The 18,361-nt window shown below is 66.4% G+C and overlaps 2 protein-coding genes across 4 annotated transcripts; both read left to right on the top strand.

Moving 5' to 3' along the window:
• Positions 1 to 1,144: 1,144 nt before the first annotated feature.
• MTSS2 (MTSS I-BAR domain containing 2) lies at positions 1,145 to 14,560 on the top strand. Of its 3 annotated transcripts, none has more exons than XM_054840886.1 (14): positions 1,145 to 1,416; positions 4,944 to 5,005; positions 5,112 to 5,185; positions 7,078 to 7,162; positions 7,330 to 7,421; positions 7,508 to 7,582; positions 8,306 to 8,463; positions 8,542 to 8,649; positions 8,739 to 8,836; positions 9,362 to 9,569; positions 10,418 to 10,492; positions 10,838 to 11,014; positions 11,098 to 11,263; positions 12,249 to 14,560. In XM_054840886.1, the coding sequence occupies exons 1-14, from the start codon at positions 1,348 to 1,350 to the stop codon at positions 13,019 to 13,021; spliced, it is 2,220 nt and encodes a 739-aa protein (XP_054696861.1). In that variant the 5' UTR covers positions 1,145 to 1,347; the 3' UTR covers positions 13,022 to 14,560. The 3 variants fall into 3 exon arrangements, with proteins under 3 accessions (XP_054696861.1, XP_054696862.1, XP_054696859.1); XM_054840887.1 differs by having other exon boundaries at positions 1,146 to 1,416; positions 9,443 to 9,569; XM_054840884.1 differs by having other exon boundaries at positions 1,146 to 1,416; positions 9,359 to 9,569.
• Positions 14,561 to 14,963: 403 nt separating this feature from the next.
• LOC129212306 (C-factor-like) lies at positions 14,964 to 17,856 on the top strand. Its single transcript, XM_054840725.1, has 6 exons — positions 14,964 to 15,105; positions 15,545 to 15,596; positions 15,833 to 16,020; positions 16,108 to 16,266; positions 16,384 to 16,494; positions 17,706 to 17,856. Exons 1-6 carry the CDS (start codon positions 14,968 to 14,970, stop codon positions 17,817 to 17,819), a joined length of 762 nt encoding a protein of 253 aa, XP_054696700.1. The 5' UTR covers positions 14,964 to 14,967; the 3' UTR covers positions 17,820 to 17,856.
• Positions 17,857 to 18,361: the final 505 nt, after the last annotated feature.

Genomic DNA, 18,361 nt, shown 5'->3' with positions numbered 1-18,361 from the left:
CCGGGCTCGCTGTCGTTGAGCGGCCTCTTTCCACGCCGAGGGATGGGGTTTATGGGGAGAAATTCCAGCCGGCTGCCGGAGCGCCGAGCCGTAATCGTTTCCTTATGGGTGGCTCTTGACCAGCACCGGCCAGAGCAGCACGGTGCCGCCGGGGCAGAGCCAGCGGGGGATCCGGGCAGCTTTTCTGGCAGGAGGGGGAACGGGCAGCTCAGGCTGAGCCCCTCGCCCTGACCGAGCATCGTGTCGCTGCTCGGTGCAGCCTGGTGCGTCGGGGCTCAGATCCCGGGAGGCTGGGGATGGGGCCTGGGGACGGCTGTGGGGAAGGGTTGGTCCGCTGGCGGGCCATGCGTTTCCCACGGCTCTCCAGTGATCAAGCGCCATGAGATGTCTCGGAGCTGCTGTGTAATCACCCCGGCGGGTGTTAAACCTGCACCGAGGTGGTTGCCTGCAGCACACCTGGGCATGCGCCTTCCCGGGGTAAGGGGGGCAGCGGGCGTCAAACAGCCCTTGGAGAGAGGGGCCTGCGGGCAGCATTCCCATGGGGAATTCCGGGGATCTGGGGGCTGCCCCTCAGCATCCCGTAGCGGTCCTGCGGCTGACCCCAGGCCCAGCATCCCTGAGCACACAATGGGGCCGGAGCATCCTTTGGGGTCCCTCCTCTGCCCTGCGAGCTCCCCACCAGTGCGGCTGCCTCCCCCCCCGCCCCCAGCATCCCCAACCATCCCCCGGGGCTCCCTCCACTGCACCCCCGGGGCTCCCTCCACTGCTCCCCCGGGGCTCCCTCCACTGCTCCCCGACACCCAGCAGCTCCCGGAGCATCCCCGAGCAACCACCGGGCCCGACCCCGGCCCCGGCATCCCAGCGCATCCCCCGGGTGCCCGTTGCTCCCCCCGCCTCCCGGAGCATCCCCCCCCCCCCCCCGCTCCGCCTCCCCCCTCGGCCCCTCCGCGGGCGGCGCATGTGCCGCGCAGATCCCGCCCCGCTCCGCCCCCGCCGCCGCCCCGGGCCGCCGCTCTCCGCGCCCCGCTCCGTTCCCCGTTCCGCACCCCGTTCCGCGCCGCCGTCAGGGGGGCGGCCCAGGGTTTTGGGGGGAAAGGGGTGGGGGTGGGGGGGGGCGGCGGGTCCGCTCCAGCCCCCGGGGGAAGGGGGAAAGGGGGCGGGGGGGGGGGGGGGCGGCGATGCACCGCGCCGCGCCCCGCCCGGCCCCCCCGCCGCTCCGCCGCCCCGCCGCCGCCACCGCCACCGCCACCGCCCGGGCGCCGCCCGCCCCCCGCCGCCGCTGAGCCTGGCCCGCCGCCGCGGCCTCCCCCGGCGGAGCCGCCCGGCCCGGGCTGCCGCAGCGCCGCGATGGAGACGGCGGAGAAGGAGTGCGGAGCCCTCGGCGGCCTCTTTCAAGCCATCATCAACGACATGAAGGTACGGACACCACCACCCCACCCCCCCCCCCCCGCTGTCGTGACAGCGATCTGTCGTGTGTCCCCGTTCCCCCCCTCCTCCCCCCCCCCCCGCATCCCCCTCCCCGGCATTCGGGTACGGACAGCCCCCGCTCCGCCGCTGCCGGCATCGGGCCCTGCGGTGGGTACCGGGTGGGTACCGGGGCTCCCGCTGTCCTGCCCCCGAGCTGGGTATGGCGGCCCCGTGTCGGGTATCGGAGCCCCACATCAGCCCCACGTCGGGTGTCGGGGCCCCGCATCGGGCATCGGAGACCGGCGCTGGGTGCCGGAGCCCCGCATCAACCCCGTGCTGGGCACTGGGGGCCCGTGTTGGGCATTGGACCCCATGCTGGGTATCGCAGCCCCACATCAGCCCCGTATCTGACACCGGGTACCGGAGCCCCACATCAGCCCCGTATCCGACACCGGGTGTCAGACCCCCATGTCAGGTACCGGAGCCCCACATCAGCCCCATATCCGACACCGGGTACCGGAGCCCCATTCGGGTACCACAGACCAGACATGGCAGCCCCACGTCAGGTACCACTGGTCCTGTATCGGGCATTGCCGCCCGTTTCGGGCATCGCGTTGCCCCCGCCAGCCTCCGCTCCCCAGCTTGGATTTCTGCCGGACCCGCTTGGGTTTGCACCAATTGAACAAAAAGGTCCCCCAGCTCCTCGATCCCATTTCCCAACCCGGGGAGGGGACATCGCCTCCACCCTCCCTGGGAGCAGGATGGGGGCTGTATTTAAAAGAAAAAAAAAAAAAAATCCTTTTTTTTTGTTTATTTTCATTTCAAATTATAAAAAATAAAAAATGCTGGGGGGCATTTTTGCCTGGGGGCTGAGTGGGGAGGAGGGGACCGGCCGGGTTTCTTCATCTCGGGGGGCTGAAATTCCCGCTGCCGGCCCCGGCGTTGGGTTTTAGCCCCAGTCATTTTCGGGAGGCAAAAGCTCTCTTCCTCCTCCTCCTCTTCCTCTCTTCTTACTGCAGCCCAGTCCAGACAATGCTGTCATTGCCAAAGCAGGGGAGGGGGGGGATCAAAAAAAGAAAAAAAAAAAAAAAATAAAAGCCTTGCTGAGAGGGAGATTTTAACCCCTTCAAGGGGCCGTGGTGGCTCCGCGGGGCCGGACTCTGGCTCGGGGCTGGGAGAAAAGTCCTCGAGGGAAAAAAATCCCGTCCCTTTGCAGGCACCAGCCCCAGGGCGGTGGGGTCCAGGGCTGGCGGGGAGCGGTACGAGGGTGACCAGCCCCCCCACGTGCCTTCACATGCCACCCCCCTCCTGGCAGCCCCGCAGAACCCCGCGTCCCCAGGGTGGAGGTGGGGGGCAGCCCCTGCCTCAGTTTCCCCATTCCCCCCTGCTGAGGCTGTGGAGGGGATGAGCCAGCGCGGAGCCGTCACCTCCCCGGCTGGTGCCAGCACGGCCACGCAGCGACGTGCCCAGCCCCATCGGGACGCGGTCGGGCCAGGAGCCCCTCACCGTGGCGTTGCGCGCCGGCGTGCCCGAGGAAACGGGGCTGGATTCATTTTCATGCCCTTTGTAGGTGGGAAAGATGAGAAAAAAATAATGAAAAAGAAGAAAAAAGCCTCACCACGCTTGGCTCGTACCCTGCCCAGCGCCAGTGGCCCCTAAGGGTGCATCGTCCCCCTCTCCCGGCCACGTGGGTGTCCTGGCGTGGGCGCGGGGGGGGAACGGGGAAAAACAATCCCCTGCCCAGCGAGCTGACGGCGTTCGATGGCAGTGATGTGCTTCGGGTGCCATGGCCGGGACCCCTGCGCTGGGCACGGGGGCAAAGGGACCTTGTTTCGGTGGCGGGCGGCTTTTTCAGCACCCCTCGTCCTGCACTGGGGAGGACTCGGGCAGCGAAGCCTGGTGACGGTCCCCGAGCCGGCTGCGTTCCTGTTCCAGCGTCCCAGGGCGACCTTGGCATGTCCTTGTCCCCGTCGTCCTCATCCCCATCCTTCTCCCGCCTGGCATCGCAGAGGAGGGCTGGGGGGCATCGTGACTCGCCCCCTGGTTTGGGGGGATCCTCCGGGGGCGGCTGGGGGACGGTGGCCCTACCCTCCGGCAACGGCAGTCCCCGGGGACTCAGGGCCCTGAGCCAGGGCGCTGCCACAAGTGGCGCGTGAAGTGGCACCCTCGAACCCCGTCTTCGCTGACTCGTGAGGAAATCGGGGCCTTTGTGATCCCCAAAAACCAACGCTGGGCTGGTCCTGTGCCCCCTCGGTGCTAACCCTGTCCCCAGAGGTGCCACCAAGCGGGGCTCACAGGGATGCGTGGTGACCCACATCCTGCAAAGGCGGCTTCCGTGCCCACGTCCCAGCTTGGTGGCCACCCCAGGGGTGTTTGCAAGCCCCCGGCACTGCCATCGGATGGTGGCACCGGGATGGCACCAGGATGGCGTCACTGGGGTGACAGCACCGGGACTGACCTCACTGGGATGGTAGCACCAGCATGGTCTCGCTGGGATGGTGGCACCAGGACTGGCCTTGCTGGGATGGCTTTGCTGGGATGGTGGCACTGGGACCAGCCTCACCAGGATGGTGGCACCGGGACGGGCCGTGCCAGGCTGGCACTGGGATAGTCTCACCGAGATGGCACCAGGATTAACCTCACCAGGACGACATGGACTGGCCTCACTGGGATGGTGGCACTGGGATGGCCTGGCCCTATGGTGGCACCAGCATTAGCCTTGCCGGGATGGCACCAGGACTGGCTGGGATGGCACTGGAACTGGCATTACTGGGACTGGCCTCGCTGGGATGGCACCGGGACGGACTTACTGGGACTGGCATCTCCAACACACCGCTGGACTGGTCTTGCCAGGACTGGCCTCACTGGGACAGCGCTGAGATGGCCTCGTTGGGACGGTGGCACCAGGACAGTGCAGGGATGGCCTCACCACAAGGCCACTGGGACTGGTCTTGCTGGGATGGCCTCGCTGGGATGGCCTCAGGATGGCCTGACCAGGATGGCACTGGGGTGACCTCCTCAACACCTGTGACCTGTCCCCGTCCCCACACAAATGTCCGGGGGGACCCCAGACCTCCCCTCCTGCCCCGTCGGTCCTCGGGGGAGCCCGCTGCGGGGCTGGAGCCTCCAAGATGGTGGTTTTGGCCATCGCTGCCTTGGGGGAGGCCACGGGCACTGGGGGGCTCTGCTCTGCTGCTGGCCAGGCTCTCAAAGCTTGCTGGTGCACCAGCTCCTTTCCTCCCCTCAAACTTCCAAACCCATAAGCTGCCTTCACCCCTTGGAGGAAGAGGAAGAGATCACCCAAAATCCTGAGGTCTCCGTGGTCCACGAGCTTGCGTGGCCAGACTGGAAAGGGAAAAACCCGGGAGGGAAAAGGGGTTGTGCTCAGCTTTTATTAGCTATCAGAGAAGCCACAGCTAGCCAGGCCACCGAGCCACCCCGTCTCTCCGTAGCGGTGAAGGGGGGGATTCGCCCTGCCCGGGGAGGGGGTGCAGGGGGGCGAGGGGCTCCGGCTCTCACCGTCACCTTCCTTGCAGAGCTCCTACCCCATCTGGGAGGATTTCAACTCGAAGGCCACCAAGCTGCACTCCCAGCTCAGGTGAGTGGCCAGGGGGGGACACCCGAGGGACCCCCCCACTCCCTGTGGGCACATCCCGGGGTGCCCAGCACCCGCTGAGCTCCCCGCCTCGCTCTCTCCGCCCCAGGACCACGGTGCTGGCCGCAGTCGCCTTCCTGGATGCCTTCCAGAAAGTGGCCGACATGGCCACCAACACCCGAGGTAGGGTCCTCCCCACCCAGGGGTGGGCGTCCCCGGGCTTGGCCGGGCGGGGGGACGAGTGGGGAGTGTCCCCTGTGGGGTGTCCCCTGCCCACGTGGCTGGGGTGGGCATCCAGCAGAAGCTCCACCATCCATGGAGACATGTCCAACCCGTCCTCACCCCGAGGTGGAGCATCCCCCGGGAAGCAGGGTTGGAAAGACGGGGTGCGGCGGGGGTGGGCACCCACGTGGGTGCTGCTCCTCACCACCCATGGGTGCTTAGCCAGTATCTTCTGGTGGGGCTGGTTTGCTTGCGGGGAGATTTGGGGCGGCGCAGCCCCCCGCCGTGGTCCCCTGCACCCGTCTCTGCCCAGCTGTGGGGCTGAGCCGCCCCCCCAGCGGCCCTCGGCCCCTGCACCCACCTGGGAGGTGCCCGGGGTGGGGGCGGGGGGGTCTGCCTGCTCCGGGGGGCTCCGGGGAAGGGGGAGTAGATGGAGGGAGAAGATGCGGGAGCAGGAGCCCACTGCTTCGGGGACGAACCCCAACCTGCCGCAGAAGAGCTGAGGCTGCAGGTGGGCCCCCCCCACCCAATGCTGCTATGGGGCGGGGGGGCCGGACCCCCAGACCCTCTCCGGGTGCCCGCTGGCGGCGAGGAGCCGCTTCCCACCGCTCGGCTTCTGCCAAGCAGATGGTTCTGGGCTGGTCCGCAGACCGGCGGCATCCAGGCCATCTGGAGCTGCACGGGGAGGAGGAGGAGGAGGAGGAGGAGGGGGAGGCAGCAGCTTGAGCCAGGATCAGCTTTGCCTCCAAACCCACTGGCCCACTGCACCCGGGGAGGAGGGGGCGGAGTAGGGCTCCCCCAGCTCCCCTCCTGCCCGGGCACCGAAAGCGAGGGAGGGGACAGCGGGGGGGGGATGCTGGGGACACCTGAGGCGGCATCGTGGACAGCCCGGGGGGGTGGGGGGGGAGGCAGAGCGACAGCGTGGGGAAACTGAGGCAGGGCATTGGGTGGGGGGCGGCTGGCGGCCTCGCACGCGGCGCGTGAGCGCGCGGGGGAATCGGATTAGGAGCAGCAGGAGCCGGGATAAGAGCATTAGGAGCCGGATTAGGAGAATACCCCGGTGCAGGAGGAGAAGGGCCTCGGCCCACGGGCTCCCCCGGCTCTACAGCACTGGGGGGCTGGGGGAGGGGGGTCCCCAAAATTCCTGCAAAGGGTGGGAAGTGTCTCTGGAGGCTTTTTTGGGAGATAAAGGCAGAATATCACTCCCTAGCCTGCACCCCAAGGATTTGGGATTGCTGCTTTTCCTGGGATTTGCCAGCAGCACTGCCACCATGTGGCCATCCTTAGGCTTCAGAGTTAACAGCGGTTTCACCGAAAAGGGCGAAAGCTCCTGCTTTCCGTGGCGGGGAAATATCCCCCCGGGGAGCTCCTGCTCCCTTGCTGTACGCTCCGCTCACGCCTGGAGGGGAGGGACGCAGCAGGCTGCCTGCCACTGAGCCGGGGAGGGAGCCCGGTCCCGGAGCCCTTTGCTCCCGGCTGGCCGGCTGCTCAGTCCGTGCCTGGCCGGCTGCACGGTACCTCGCCCGCTCCCTTCCCCGGTTCCCCCCCCAGCGCCAGATTTGAGACAAATCGGGAAAAAACGGGAGCAGGTTTTCATTTTGAAGCCACGGGAAGGGATATTTAGTGCTTTATTTATTCGTTAGCGGATGCTGATTTATTTATTTAGTGGATTTATCGGGGGAAAAAGGAGACATCCCCCACCCAAAGCATCCCCAGAGCCCAGGGCATCCCAGCGCTGGTCGTCCCTGCTGCGAGCCAGCCTGGTCCCAGTCTGCAAACTGGTCTGGGACTGGTGTGGGGGTGTCCCCTGCCCCTCGTCAGTGGCGTTTTGCCTCCCCCCCCCCGCCCCCCAGGTGCCACGAGGGACATCGGCTCCGCGCTGACCCGCATGTGCATGCGGCACCGCAGCATCGAGGCCAAGCTCCGGCAGTTCACCAAGTAAGCGCGCCCAGGGCATCGGTGACACGAGTTGGCCGGGCTCAGCCCTCCCTCGCTGAAGAAGGAGATGCTGGATATCGGCTGGGCCCGGGATGGGGGGGGGGGGGCACAGTTCCCCCCACCTCCTGCCCTCTCCCACGCTCTCTGCCTCTCTCTCCCTGCTCCAGCGCCCTCATGGAGAGCCTGATAAACCCTTTGCAGGACAGGATTGAGGACTGGAAGAAAACTGCCAACCAGCTGGACAAGGACCACGCGAAAGGTACGGCTGGGATCCGGCGGATCCGTGCCGGGAGGCTGCGCCGGTCGGCGGGGGGGTCCCCTCTGACAGCGCTTCTGTACCCCCAGAGTACAAGCGAGCCCGCCACGAGATCAAGAAAAAATCCTCCGACACCCTCAAGCTCCAGAAAAAGGCTCGCAAAGGTGACGGGGGGGGGGGGGTCTCCCGGGGTGCGTGGGGTACCCCCCGCCAGCCCCTCCGTGGCACCCCTGGCCGGGGCGGGCATCCTGGATGGGGCACCCCGGCTGCCTCCCAGGGATGGTGGGCACAAGGGGGGGTCCCCACTGCCCCCCTGCAGACCGGGGGGGGGGTGCCGGCACTGCCCGGGGGGGTGGCGGGGAGGCGGGGGCGTGCGCCCCGGCCCTCGGCCTCTTTTCACACGTTTTCTCTGTCTCCTTCTCTCTTCCCTCCCCTCCACATCCTTCCTGTAGAGCTGCTTGGTAAGTGAACCGCTGGCCCCCCCCCGGCCCCCTCTCTGCTTCCTCATCTGCTCCCCCCCACCCCATCTCCCCGGGGCTGGGGCCGCCTCTGTCCGTCCGTCTGTCCATCCCCGTGCCCCCCCACCCTGCTTTTAGCTTAGCTTAGCTTGCACCCCCACCCCACCCCGGGGCGGCGCCAGCCCCGCCGCGGTGGCACCCCAGTGGGTCCCCTGGTCCCAGGCACCAGGGATGGGGACGGGGTGGCGGAGGAGCCCCCCCCCCCCCCCAGCTCGGGGCTGCCGCGGGGTGAGGGTGCTCCCGGACCCTCCTGGGATAGAGGCACGGCGGGGACACCCACACACACACCCCCCCACACACACACACCGTGAGAATGGGGTGTTGGGGGGTGTCGGGGGAGCCCGGCGCTGATGGTACCCCATCTCGCAGGGAAGGGGGACCTGCAGCCCCAGCTGGACAACGCGCTGCAGGACGTCAACGACATGTACCTGCTGCTGGAGGAGACGGAGAAGCAGGCTGTCCGCAAAGCCCTCATCGAGGAGCGGGGTCGCTTCTGCACCTTCATCACCTTCCTGCAGCCCGTGGTGGTGAGTGCGGGGGGGCTGGGGGGGGGGTTGGCGCTGCCCGATGGGTGCTGATGCCCCCCCTCCCTTGTCTGGCCGCAGAATGGGGAGCTCACCATGCTGGGAGAGATCACCCACTTGCAGGGCATCATCGAGGACCTGGTGGTGCTCACCGCCGAGCCCCACAAGCTGCCCCCCGCCAGCGAGCAGGTCAGTGGGGGGGAACTGGGGGGGGGGGGGGGAGCAGGAGAAGGGGGGGGAGCTTCTTCGGGGGGGCTAAAACCCCATCCTTCCCGCAGGTGATCAAGGACCTGAAGGGCTCTGACTACAGCTGGTCCTACCAGACCCCCCCGTCCTCGCCCAGCAGCTCCAGCTCCCGCAAGTCCAGCATGTGCAGGTACAGTGGGGTGGGCTTCCGCTGCTGGGAAATCCAGCCCTCTCCGTTAACCCCGCGGGGGGCTAATGATGCTTACGGCCCTTGGGGATGCTCATGAGGTGATGCCCACCTCCACGTGTCCATACGGCCAGCTGGTCCCCAGTAACGCGGAGGAACTGGTCTTGGCGCACTGGGATGGGGCGGGGTTGGGGCTGGTGGATCTGTGGGGCAGGAGGGGTGCCCAGCACGTGCCTCGTCCTCTGGGTTTTGGGGACGATGTGAGATGTGCAGGGGGGCCTGGGGGGCAAATGTGTCACCTTTGCCACGTGCCCCACCGTGTCCCCTCCCACTGGGGGGACCCCAGAAGGCAAAGGGACGCCCTGGGAGGACCGTGTGCCTCAGTTTCCCCAGGTTGGGGCGTGGGGCGGGGTGCTGGGCTTGCAGCCCGGGGACCTCACCGCCTCCGAACCTCCGTCTTAAACTCTCTTTTCCTTCCTTTGTCCTCCCCGCCGGCGTGTCCCCGTCCCCCCCGTCCCCCCCCAGCAGCGTTAGCAGTGCCAAGGGTGGCATGGCGTGGCCCGGCGGGGCTCAGACCTGCTCACCCAGTTCCACCTATCGCTACCGCAGCCTGGCGCAGCCCCCCGCCGCCGCCACCCGCCTCTCCAGCGTCTCCTCCCACGACTCCGGCTTCATCTCCCAGGACGCCGCTTACTCCAAACCGCCTTCTCCCATGCCCTCCGACATCACCAGCCAGGTACGGGGCGGGGGGGTCAGTGCCGTCCCCCCACCACCCCCCGTGCCTCAGTTACCCCTTCTGTACAATGGGTTGGTGCTGCTGGGTGCAACACAAGGGGCCGGTGCGGAGGGGATGGGATCCCCCGCCAAGGTGTGTTTCCAGCTGTGCTGGCATCACGGGAGATAAATATTGGGAATATTGGGGGCTGCCTGCCCTGCACCATGGGCCACGCTGCAGAGGAACCCCATCTGTGACCCCCCCCCCCCCCGGGGCTGGGGCACAGGTATCTCCCCCACCGGGGGAGCAGGGTATTTCCCAGTCCCCCCATAATACCCAGTTTGTGCCAGCCCCCCGCCAGGCAGCATGGAGCAAAGCTTCCCCTTCGCCCTGCATCCTCCCCAGCGCCGAGGATGCTCCGGGACCCCCCCGGCACCCCCCCCGTGGGGAGCTCCCGACCCCTCGTGCTGGCTGTGCTGCTGGGCTGCCTGGCACTGTCGGCACCGGGCTGGCACGCCCACGCTCACCCGGCATCGCCAGCCCCGGCGCTGCTCACGGTGGCGAGAGTCCCAGGGGATCCCAGCGCCGTGGCCGCGGGGACCATCCTGCTCCCCAAAATGTCTGTTGGCTCCATGGGGCTTGGGATGAACCGGGGGGGGGAAGGGTTGGGGCTGAGCATCCCAGCTTCACCCAGCCGGCGCTGCGGCCCCCCCCGCTGCCGGGTCGGATCCTGCTCACCTTCCCGCATCTGCTGCCGCGGGCTGGGGGTGCGGATCAGCCAGGGAAGCTGCGGATGCTGCTGTACCCTGGGGTGACGGCTCCGCTTGCTAACCGCCTCTTCTCTCCCCCTCCCGCTCCCGGCACGGCAGAAGTCCTCCAGCTCGGCGTCCTCGGAGGCTTCCGAAACCTGCCAGTCAGTTAGCGAGTGCAGCTCCCCCACCTCGGTTAGTTCTTGCTCCGCCGGGGCACGGGCGGAAAGGTGAAGCCTTCATCAGCAACGCCCATCCTCTTCCTCCCCTCCCCGGCGCTGTCCCCCATCCCACCGGGGTCACATTTCACACGTGGGTCCCCCCATACCTGGTGGGGTTCGGCCCTGGCAGCCCCCAGCGCTGTCCCTCGGCGGGGGTGCCCAGGGGTCCCCCCCCATCCCACCCCCCCATGCGGGGCAGAGCATCCCGGGCAGCACCCGCAGCTCGGGGGGCGTCGGCGCCCACGCCCTCCCACCCTGCCGCGCTTTCGGCTCCCGGCCCCGCTGTCCCCGGCGTCACCCCGTGCCTTGCCCGTTGCAGGACTGGTCCAAGGCCAGCCCCTACGACCAGCCCGTGGTCCCCACCCTGCAGCGGCGCAAGGACCGCGTGGAGCATCTGCGGGAAGCCGAGATGGGCTCGCCCGCCGTCGGGTACCCGGGCATCGGCGGCGAGGATGCTCCCAGGCCCCGGATGTCACCGGCTACGATTGCCGCCAAGGTACCGGCTCCGGCGGTGGTGGGCTTTTGAGGGGCTCCCAGGAGAGGAGCCGGGGTGCTGACGGTGCCGCCTTGCCCCCGCAGCACGGGGAGGAGGTGTCCCCCGCCGCCAGTGACCTGGCCATGGTCTTGACCCGGGGGCTGAGCCTGGAGCACCAGAAGAGCAGCCGGGACTCGCTGCAGTACTCCAGCGGCTACAGCACGCAGACCACCACCCCCTCCTGCTCCGAGGACACCATCCCTTCCCAAGGTACCCACCCCGCGGTGGCGAGGGGCACCTGGGGCCACCCGAAATGGCACCCGGCGTGGGGAAGGGGATGGCAGAGGCTTTGGTGGTCCTGGGGCACGTCTGTGTGTCATAGCAACGGGCTGTGGTCGCATCGCGTAGGGGCTGGTGGGGCGAAGATTTAAGGTGCGTTGGGGGTTGCATCATGCCATGCAGCAACTACGGGGCTTCTTAGTCAGCTGGGTGTCAGCTGGGTGTCAGCTGGGTGTCAGCTGGGTCTTGATGGCTACGGTTGTGGTGAGCAGTGCAATAGCAGGTAGCATCACGGGGGTGTGGTTGGTGACGGCTTGCGGTGATGTGTTGGTATACAATGGTTGGGTGCAGGCGGAGATGGTGGCAGATGGCGTGTGATGGCAGCGGAGGTGGTGGCTGGAGATCGAGTAACCACGGGGACAGTCGTGTTTCGCTGTGACAGTGTTGGCTGAGCCGGTTGTGAGCACATGATGGTGGAGTTTGGCTGTGATCAGACTGCGATGGTGGTGGTTGGGGTGGTTGTGATGGTGATGGTTGGGTTTGACTGTGACCATGTGGGGATGATGGTTGAGGCCAGTTGTGATGGTCGTGGCTGGGGCTGGTTGTGACCACGTTGTGATGGTGACAGCTGGGTTTGGCTGTGATCTCAAATGTGATGTTTGGGGTGATTGTGGTTGCCTTCCGATGGTGATGCTTGGGTTTGCTTGTGGTTGCCTGGTGATGGTTGAGTTTGCTTGTGGTTGCCTTCTGATGGTGATGGTTGGGCTTGCTGGTGAGCATGTTGTGCCAGCAATGGTTGGGGCCAGCTGGAATTGCGTTGCGACGGTGGTGGTTGAGTTTGGTTGTGGTCGTGCTGCAGCGGCGTTGGCTGGGGCTGGCTGCAATTGCATTGTGAAGGTGGCGGTTGGGCTTGGCAGTACCGGCTGTGCCGCCCACCGCCCGCCCGGCCGCGCTGACTGCGCTCCCCGCTCCCCAGGCTCCGACTACGACTGCTACTCGGTGAACGGCGACGTGGAGTGCGATCCCCAGAGCGACTTCGACAAATCCTCCACCATCCCGCGCAACAGCAACATCGCCCAGAACTACCGGCGGATGATCCAGACCAAGCGTCCCGCCTCCACCGCCGGGCTGCCCACCGGCACCAACCTACCGGCCGGCACCACCCCGGGGGTGGCCACCATCCGCCGCACGCCCTCCACCAAGCCCTCGGTCCGCCGTACCCTCTCCAACGCCGGCCCCATCCCCATCCGACCCCCCATCGTCCCCGTGAAGACCCCTACGGTGCCCGACTCCCCCGGCTACACCGGCCCCACGCGGGTGGGCAGCGAAGAGTGCGTCTTCTACGCCGACGACGCCTCGCCAAACCCCCTGGATTTTGCCAAAGCTTCGCCCAAGCGGCTGAGCCTTCCCAACACCGCCTGGGGCGGCAGCGCCATGGAGATCTCCGTCTACCCCGGGGCTGGTCAGCACCTCTCCACCGAGGAAGAGGAGGACCAACAGTTGGCCGCCAACCGGCACAGCTTGGTGGAGAAGATCGGCGAGCTGGTGGCCGGCGCCCACGCCCTGGGGGAAGGGCAGTTCCCCTTCCCCACCGCCCTCGTGGGGTCCGGCCCCGGCGAGGAGACCCCCGTGCCCCCCCCGGCAGCCTCCATGGACCCCCCGGCCGAAGACATGCTGGTGGCCATCCGGCGTGGGGTGCGCCTGCGCAGGACCGTCACCAACGATAGGTCGGCCCCGCGGATATCGTGATGACGCCCGGGCCAGCGGGGACGCGCCCACCACGGCCGACGGACCCCCGGGGGCACCCGCTGCGCCTCCCCGGGAGCCCCGCCCCCCCGCCGGCACCCCCGCCCTCCCGCGCTGCCCCCCGCTTTCTGCTCCTCTGTGTCCCGTCCCCCCCCCGGGCCCTTGGTACCTCTTCCCTTGCCTCGTCCTCTCTCTGGCTTTTTCGCCTCTTGTTCTCCTGTTCTCCTGTTCTCCTTTTCTTCTCTTTTCTTTTCTCTTACTCTCCTCTTTTTCTTCTTTTCCTTTTCCTTTCCTCTTTTTATCTCTCTTTTCTTTTTCATCCCTTTTTCATCCCTTTTTCTTCTTCCTTTCCTCTTTTTCATCTCTTCATCTTTTTTATCTCTTCTTTTCTTTGTTTCCTCTTTTTCATGTCTCTTTGTCTCTTTTTCATCCCTTTTAATCCCGTCTTTTTCCTCCTTTCCTCCTTTCCCACCTCCTTTCTCTTTTTCACCTTTCCTTTTTTCTGTCTTTCCTTCCTTTCTCTCTTTCCCTTTCTTTCTCTTCCCTTTCCCTTTGCCTTTTTTCCCCTTCTCTCTGTTTTCTCTTTCCTCTCCCCCGCCCCCGGGCGCAGGCGGGTGTCCCCAGCCCTGGCAGGAGGGGACGGGGACGGTGCCAGCGGGGGCCACAGCAGGAGCAGCACCAGGAGGGAGGGGGGGCCCTGTCCCTGTCCCCCCCAGCCGCCAGCTCGGGGGCAGCAGTGGGGCTCAGCCCCATTTCAGGGGTCAGAAGCAGCGGGGAGGGGTTGGGGGGGGGATGGCAGGGGTACAGGGACTACAGCCCCCTCCAACTTGGGGGGGGCACCGGGACGCAGCGGCTGAGGATGCTGAACCTCCTCTTTGCCCCCCCCCTCCCAGGGATCATTGGGGACCCCCTTCAGCCCCCCCCCAAATCCCCTCCTTCTCCCTCAGCACCTGCAGACCCTGCTGGGGGGGGTCTGAGGGATGGGGGATCACCCAGAGCCCGCCCCGAGCGAAGCAGCTGATTTCTGCTGGCGGCTGGAGGAAAGCACAACCCCCCCCCGCTCCCCCCGCTGTACATAGCCCCCCCCCCCGCTGTCTGTCGCATCGCAGCCCCCCCCTTTCCCTGCCCTTAGGAATAACGATTTAGCCCCCCCACCCCTTCTCCTGCCCAGAACCGCTGATGCCAAGTGACAAATGTTTGGGGTTGGGGGGGGGGGTGTCTCTTATTTTGTACAGAAAACAAAAGTTCCTTGGAAAAGAAAAAAAAAATTCCGACCTGTCTTTCGACTGAAGTAACTTTTCTGGTGCTGTTGTTAACTTGGTCCTTTTTCTTTTATTGCTTTTTTTTTTTTTTTTAATTTATTTCCCCTCTGTGCTCTCACCTCTGCCGCCGCTTCCCCCCCACCCCCCCATCCCTCTGCCAGGTTTCTTTCTCTTTCTTTCATTCCCTCTTTTCTTTTAAATTTTTTTTTTTTTTTGGTGGTAATTCCCCTCTTTCCCTCCCTCCCCCCCTTATTTCCATAGTCACTGCTACAAGTAACGAATGCACTGTGAAGATTCCAGTATTAATAAAGGTTGTACTGTAATTAATAGCCTCGCCTGCGCTCCTGTGGATGTGCTGGTACCCTGGGGTCACCCCAATAATGGGGGGCAGGTGGGACGGGCCCGTCACCCCTCTGGAGTGCCTGTGGTTGGGGCAGGCGGGTGATTTTTTTGGGGGGTGCGGCTGGGTGAAACATTCCCATGGTCGAGGTGATGGGTGACCCCCCCCCCACCCCACCCCGGGATGCAGAAGAGCATCTCCCTGCCCCGTCCCCTCCAGGAAAGGGGGGGGGTACAGGCGGTGCCCCCCCCAACCGCCTCCACCCATCCCAGCAGCACCCGCGCCGCAGCCTCCCCAGTTGCCAAACCTCGCCGGGGCGGCACAACCGGCTGCGTGGGGCGGTGGGGATGGACGCGCTCGGCGTGGGCAGCGTCCTGCTGACGGGCTGCGACGGGGGGCTCGGCCTGGGGCTGCTGAAGGGCTTGCTGGAGCAGCCCAGCCCCCCCCGGCACCTCTTTGCCGCTTGCCTGGACCCCCAGGGGAAGGTAGGGAGGAGGGTGCTGGCGGGGGGGGGTCAGGAAATGTAGAGCCTGGGGGTGCTGCCGTCCCCGTCTGGCTTTGGGGGGGCTGAGCGGCAGCGTCCCGCACTGCGACCGGCATGGAAAAGCGCTGTGGTTGTATGGAGTTGTTTGGTCCTCTTGGCATAGACAAGTGCGGGGGGGGCGGGGGGGGGGGGGGTTGTTGCCGGCAGCCCCCATGAGCGGGGAGGGGCGGGGGGGGCATCGCTGCTGGGGACCGTGAAGCCACAGTGGGCTCAGCCGGGTGCGGAGGAGGAGCAGCTCACCCCAAATCTCTCCCACCAGGGCTTGTCCAAACCTGTCGGCCGTGGCATGCGGGGTGCCTGGTTCTCACCCCACCGTGGCGCACAGCCACCCCCCCCGCACTGAGCCCCCCGACCTGACACCCCTCCCTTTCTCTGTGTAGGCTGTCAACGAGGTGGCTTTGGGCTGCCCCAACGTCGTGGTCCTGCCTCTAGGTAGGTGCTGGGGCAGGAAGGGGATGAAGCCTCTCAGGATTTAATGGCACCCGTGGGTGGCTCCGGGAAGTGCCACCCAAGCAGGCGGGGTCACTCGCTTTGGCTCAGCCCAACCAGGTCACCGCCGGGACCAGGAGGATGCTCGGTGGCCAGGAGCTGCCTCCCACCACGTCCTACAGCATCCTGCCCGTCCCATGGCCACCAGCCCGTCCCCAAGCCCTCCTGTCCCCTTGCAGACGTGACGGACTCCAACAGCATCAAGGCGGCGGTCGGGAAGGTGCGGGAGGAGGTGGGAAGCGCCGGCCTCAACCTCCTGATCAACAACGCTGGCACCACGCGCCGCAGCACGCTGGCCACCGAGACGGCAGAGAACATGACCCTCGTCTACACCACCAACACCATCGGGCCCCTGCAGACAAGCCAGGTGAGGCCACAGGCACCCCCCTCTCCCCCCAAATACTGGGAGCAGGGAGGAAGAGGATGGTGATGCCCCAGCACCCATCCCCTGCAGGCGTTCCTGCCCCTGCTGAAGGAGGCGGCCGAGGCCGAAGGGCAGCGTGGGCTGAGCTGCAGCAGAGCCGCCATCGTCAACATGTCCAGCATCCTGGGCTCCATCGAGGCGGCGGAGGGTTGGGACGAGAGGCAGGACGTCTGCTACCGCTGCAGCAAGGTACCGCCGCTGGGAGAACGGGGAGGAGTTTGGGGGGCACCTCCTGTGGGATTCCCCCCCCCACCGCTGGCCGTGGCACTGCCAGCCCATGATGGTGGGGGGGGGTTGTACCCCCAGGCTGCGCTGAACATGCTCACCAAGTGCCTGGCCCTGGAGTACGGGGGCAGCGGCATCCTCTGCGTCTCGGTGGACCCCGGCTGTGTGACACCTCCCTTGGGACAGGGAACGGTGAGTGACAGGAGATGCACGGCCAGCCTGGTTTGGCAAAGTCCCACCGGCATCCCTCCCCCATGGACATCCCTTCCCGTGGGCATCCCTCCCCCGTGGACACCCCTTCCCGTGGGCATCCCTCCCCGTGGGCATCCCTTCCCGTGGGCATCCCTTCCCGTGGGCATCCCTCCCCATGGGCATCCCTTCCCGTGGGCATCCCTTCCCATGGACATCCCTTCCCATGGACACCCCTTCCCGTGGGCATCCCTCCCCCGTGGACACCCCTTCCCGTGGGCATCCCTCCCCGTGGGCATCCCTCCCCCGTGGGCATCCCTTCCCGTGGGCATCCCTTCCCATGGACATCCCTTCCCGTGGGCATCCCCTTCCCGTGGGCATCCCTCCCCGTGGGCATCCCTTCCCATGGACATCCCTCCCCGTGGGCATCCCTTCCCATGGACATCCCTTCCCATGGACATCCCTTCCCGTGGGCATCCCCTTCCCGTGGGCATCCCTCCCCCATGGACATCCCTCCCCATGGACATCCCCTCCCCATGGACATCCCCTTCCCATGGACATCCCTTCCCATGGATACCCCTTCCCACTGGACTCCCTTCCCACGGGGACCCCTCCCCTTGGGCACCCCCCCCCCACCCCCCCCGCGCAGCCCCTCGGGCCCAGGGGAGCTGCACCACTGCAGCAAAAGCCCAATTCCAGCCTCTCCTCCCCCAAACCATCCACTTTCCTCTGGTTTTTTTATTTAATTTCCCATCCCAACCGTGTGTCAGCAGAGGGCACCCCAGCCCCGCGCTGGGCAGCAGCTCGAGTGCTGCACCCAGGGTGCTCCCCCCCCCCCCCCCCCCCCCCAGCACCCCGGGGCCGCAGTCACCCCAAATTCACCTTCTCCTCTGACCGTGCCAAGGGCAAGGTTGGAGCAGAGCAGTAGCCGGGCAGGGCTTACCCCCACGCTGGCTTGTGGAGAGAACAGATGAGTCACTTTTTTTATTAGGAACCACAAAATTAACCTCTATCCTTATAGCACCCAAATTAGGGCTAATTAATTTACGCAAAGCTGCAGCCCTTGGCTGCTAGAGCATCTCCAGCCTCTCCCAACCTGCCCCGGCCAGAGCTGGCATCCCACCCCACCCAGGACTGGGGCTCGGGGTGCCGGGGCGGGGGGGGGATTCTTGTCTCATTTCCCCCCCCCCCCCCCCCGCCCTGGGGTCCGGCAGGGCCCAGTGACGCTGGAGGAGAGCGTGCGGGGCGTCCTGCGGCTGCTGGCCCAGCTCTCGGCCACCAGCAACGGCACCTTCTGGGACTGGCGAGGGCAGAGCCTGCCCTGGTGAGAGCAGCGCCTGACCACAGCGGCCACTGAGCTCAGTAAAGTTAATTAATTGCAATTTCCAGGCTCATTCTGGTTCTGCGGGGTGAGGGTAGGGACCTCCCTGCTTGGGGGGGGTGGGGGGGTGGGGGTGAGAGCTGGGGTCACTGCTGCCCCCCTCCCAGGGATGCTGAGTTGGGCCGGGGCAGCAGAGGGAAGGATGCTCTAAGCGTGGTCCTGCATCCCGATGCTCTGACGGGTCACGCCCTGGGGCTGAGGGACCCCCCCCCGGGGGGGGGGGGGGGGGCAGGTCTGGATACGGCCCCTCTCTGTGGCCATAAGCCATGCTGGTTGGTGGCCACTGGGGACTAGTGGCCTCCCAGCCAGCCCCAAAACCGCGGCCATGGAGCATCCTTCCAGGAGCCCAGCTCTCGCCCTGCTGAGCCCAGCGCCCCCAAAACCAGTCGGCTTTTCCTTGCCTGCCCCGAGGATGCTGATGGGCTTTTTCACTGCTGGTTCAAGGCCAGGAAAGGCTCCTCCTTTTCCAGCAGCAGGAGCATCTCCCAA

The sequence above is a fragment of the Grus americana genome, chromosome 13 (genome assembly GCF_028858705.1).
Source record: "Grus americana isolate bGruAme1 chromosome 13, bGruAme1.mat, whole genome shotgun sequence".
NCBI classification, from domain to species: domain Eukaryota; kingdom Metazoa; phylum Chordata; class Aves; order Gruiformes; family Gruidae; genus Grus; species Grus americana.
Note: the sequence above shows the minus strand (reverse complement) of the source record. Positions and strands in the feature narration are given on the sequence as shown.

What these genes read in the sequence shown, in the direction of transcription:
- MTSS2 (XM_054840884.1), top strand. Translation starts at nt 1,348, where the DNA reads ATGGAGACGGCGGAGAAGGAGTGCGGAGCCCTCGGCGGCCTCTTTCAA. An exon ending in GGACAAGGACCACGCGAAAG is followed by an intron (nt 7,422 to 7,507) that starts GTACGGCTGGGA and finishes CTGTACCCCCAG; the next exon opens with AGTACAAGCGAGCCCGCCAC. An exon ending in CGCAAGTCCAGCATGTGCAG is followed by an intron (nt 8,837 to 9,358) that starts GTACAGTGGGGT and finishes GTCCCCCCCCAG; the next exon opens with CAGCGTTAGCAGTGCCAAGG.
- LOC129212306 (XM_054840725.1), top strand. Translation starts at nt 14,968, where the DNA reads ATGGACGCGCTCGGCGTGGGCAGCGTCCTGCTGACGGGCTGCGACGGG. An exon ending in CGTCGTGGTCCTGCCTCTAG is followed by an intron (nt 15,597 to 15,832) that starts GTAGGTGCTGGG and finishes GTCCCCTTGCAG; the next exon opens with ACGTGACGGACTCCAACAGC. An exon ending in TCTGCTACCGCTGCAGCAAG is followed by an intron (nt 16,267 to 16,383) that starts GTACCGCCGCTG and finishes TTGTACCCCCAG; the next exon opens with GCTGCGCTGAACATGCTCAC.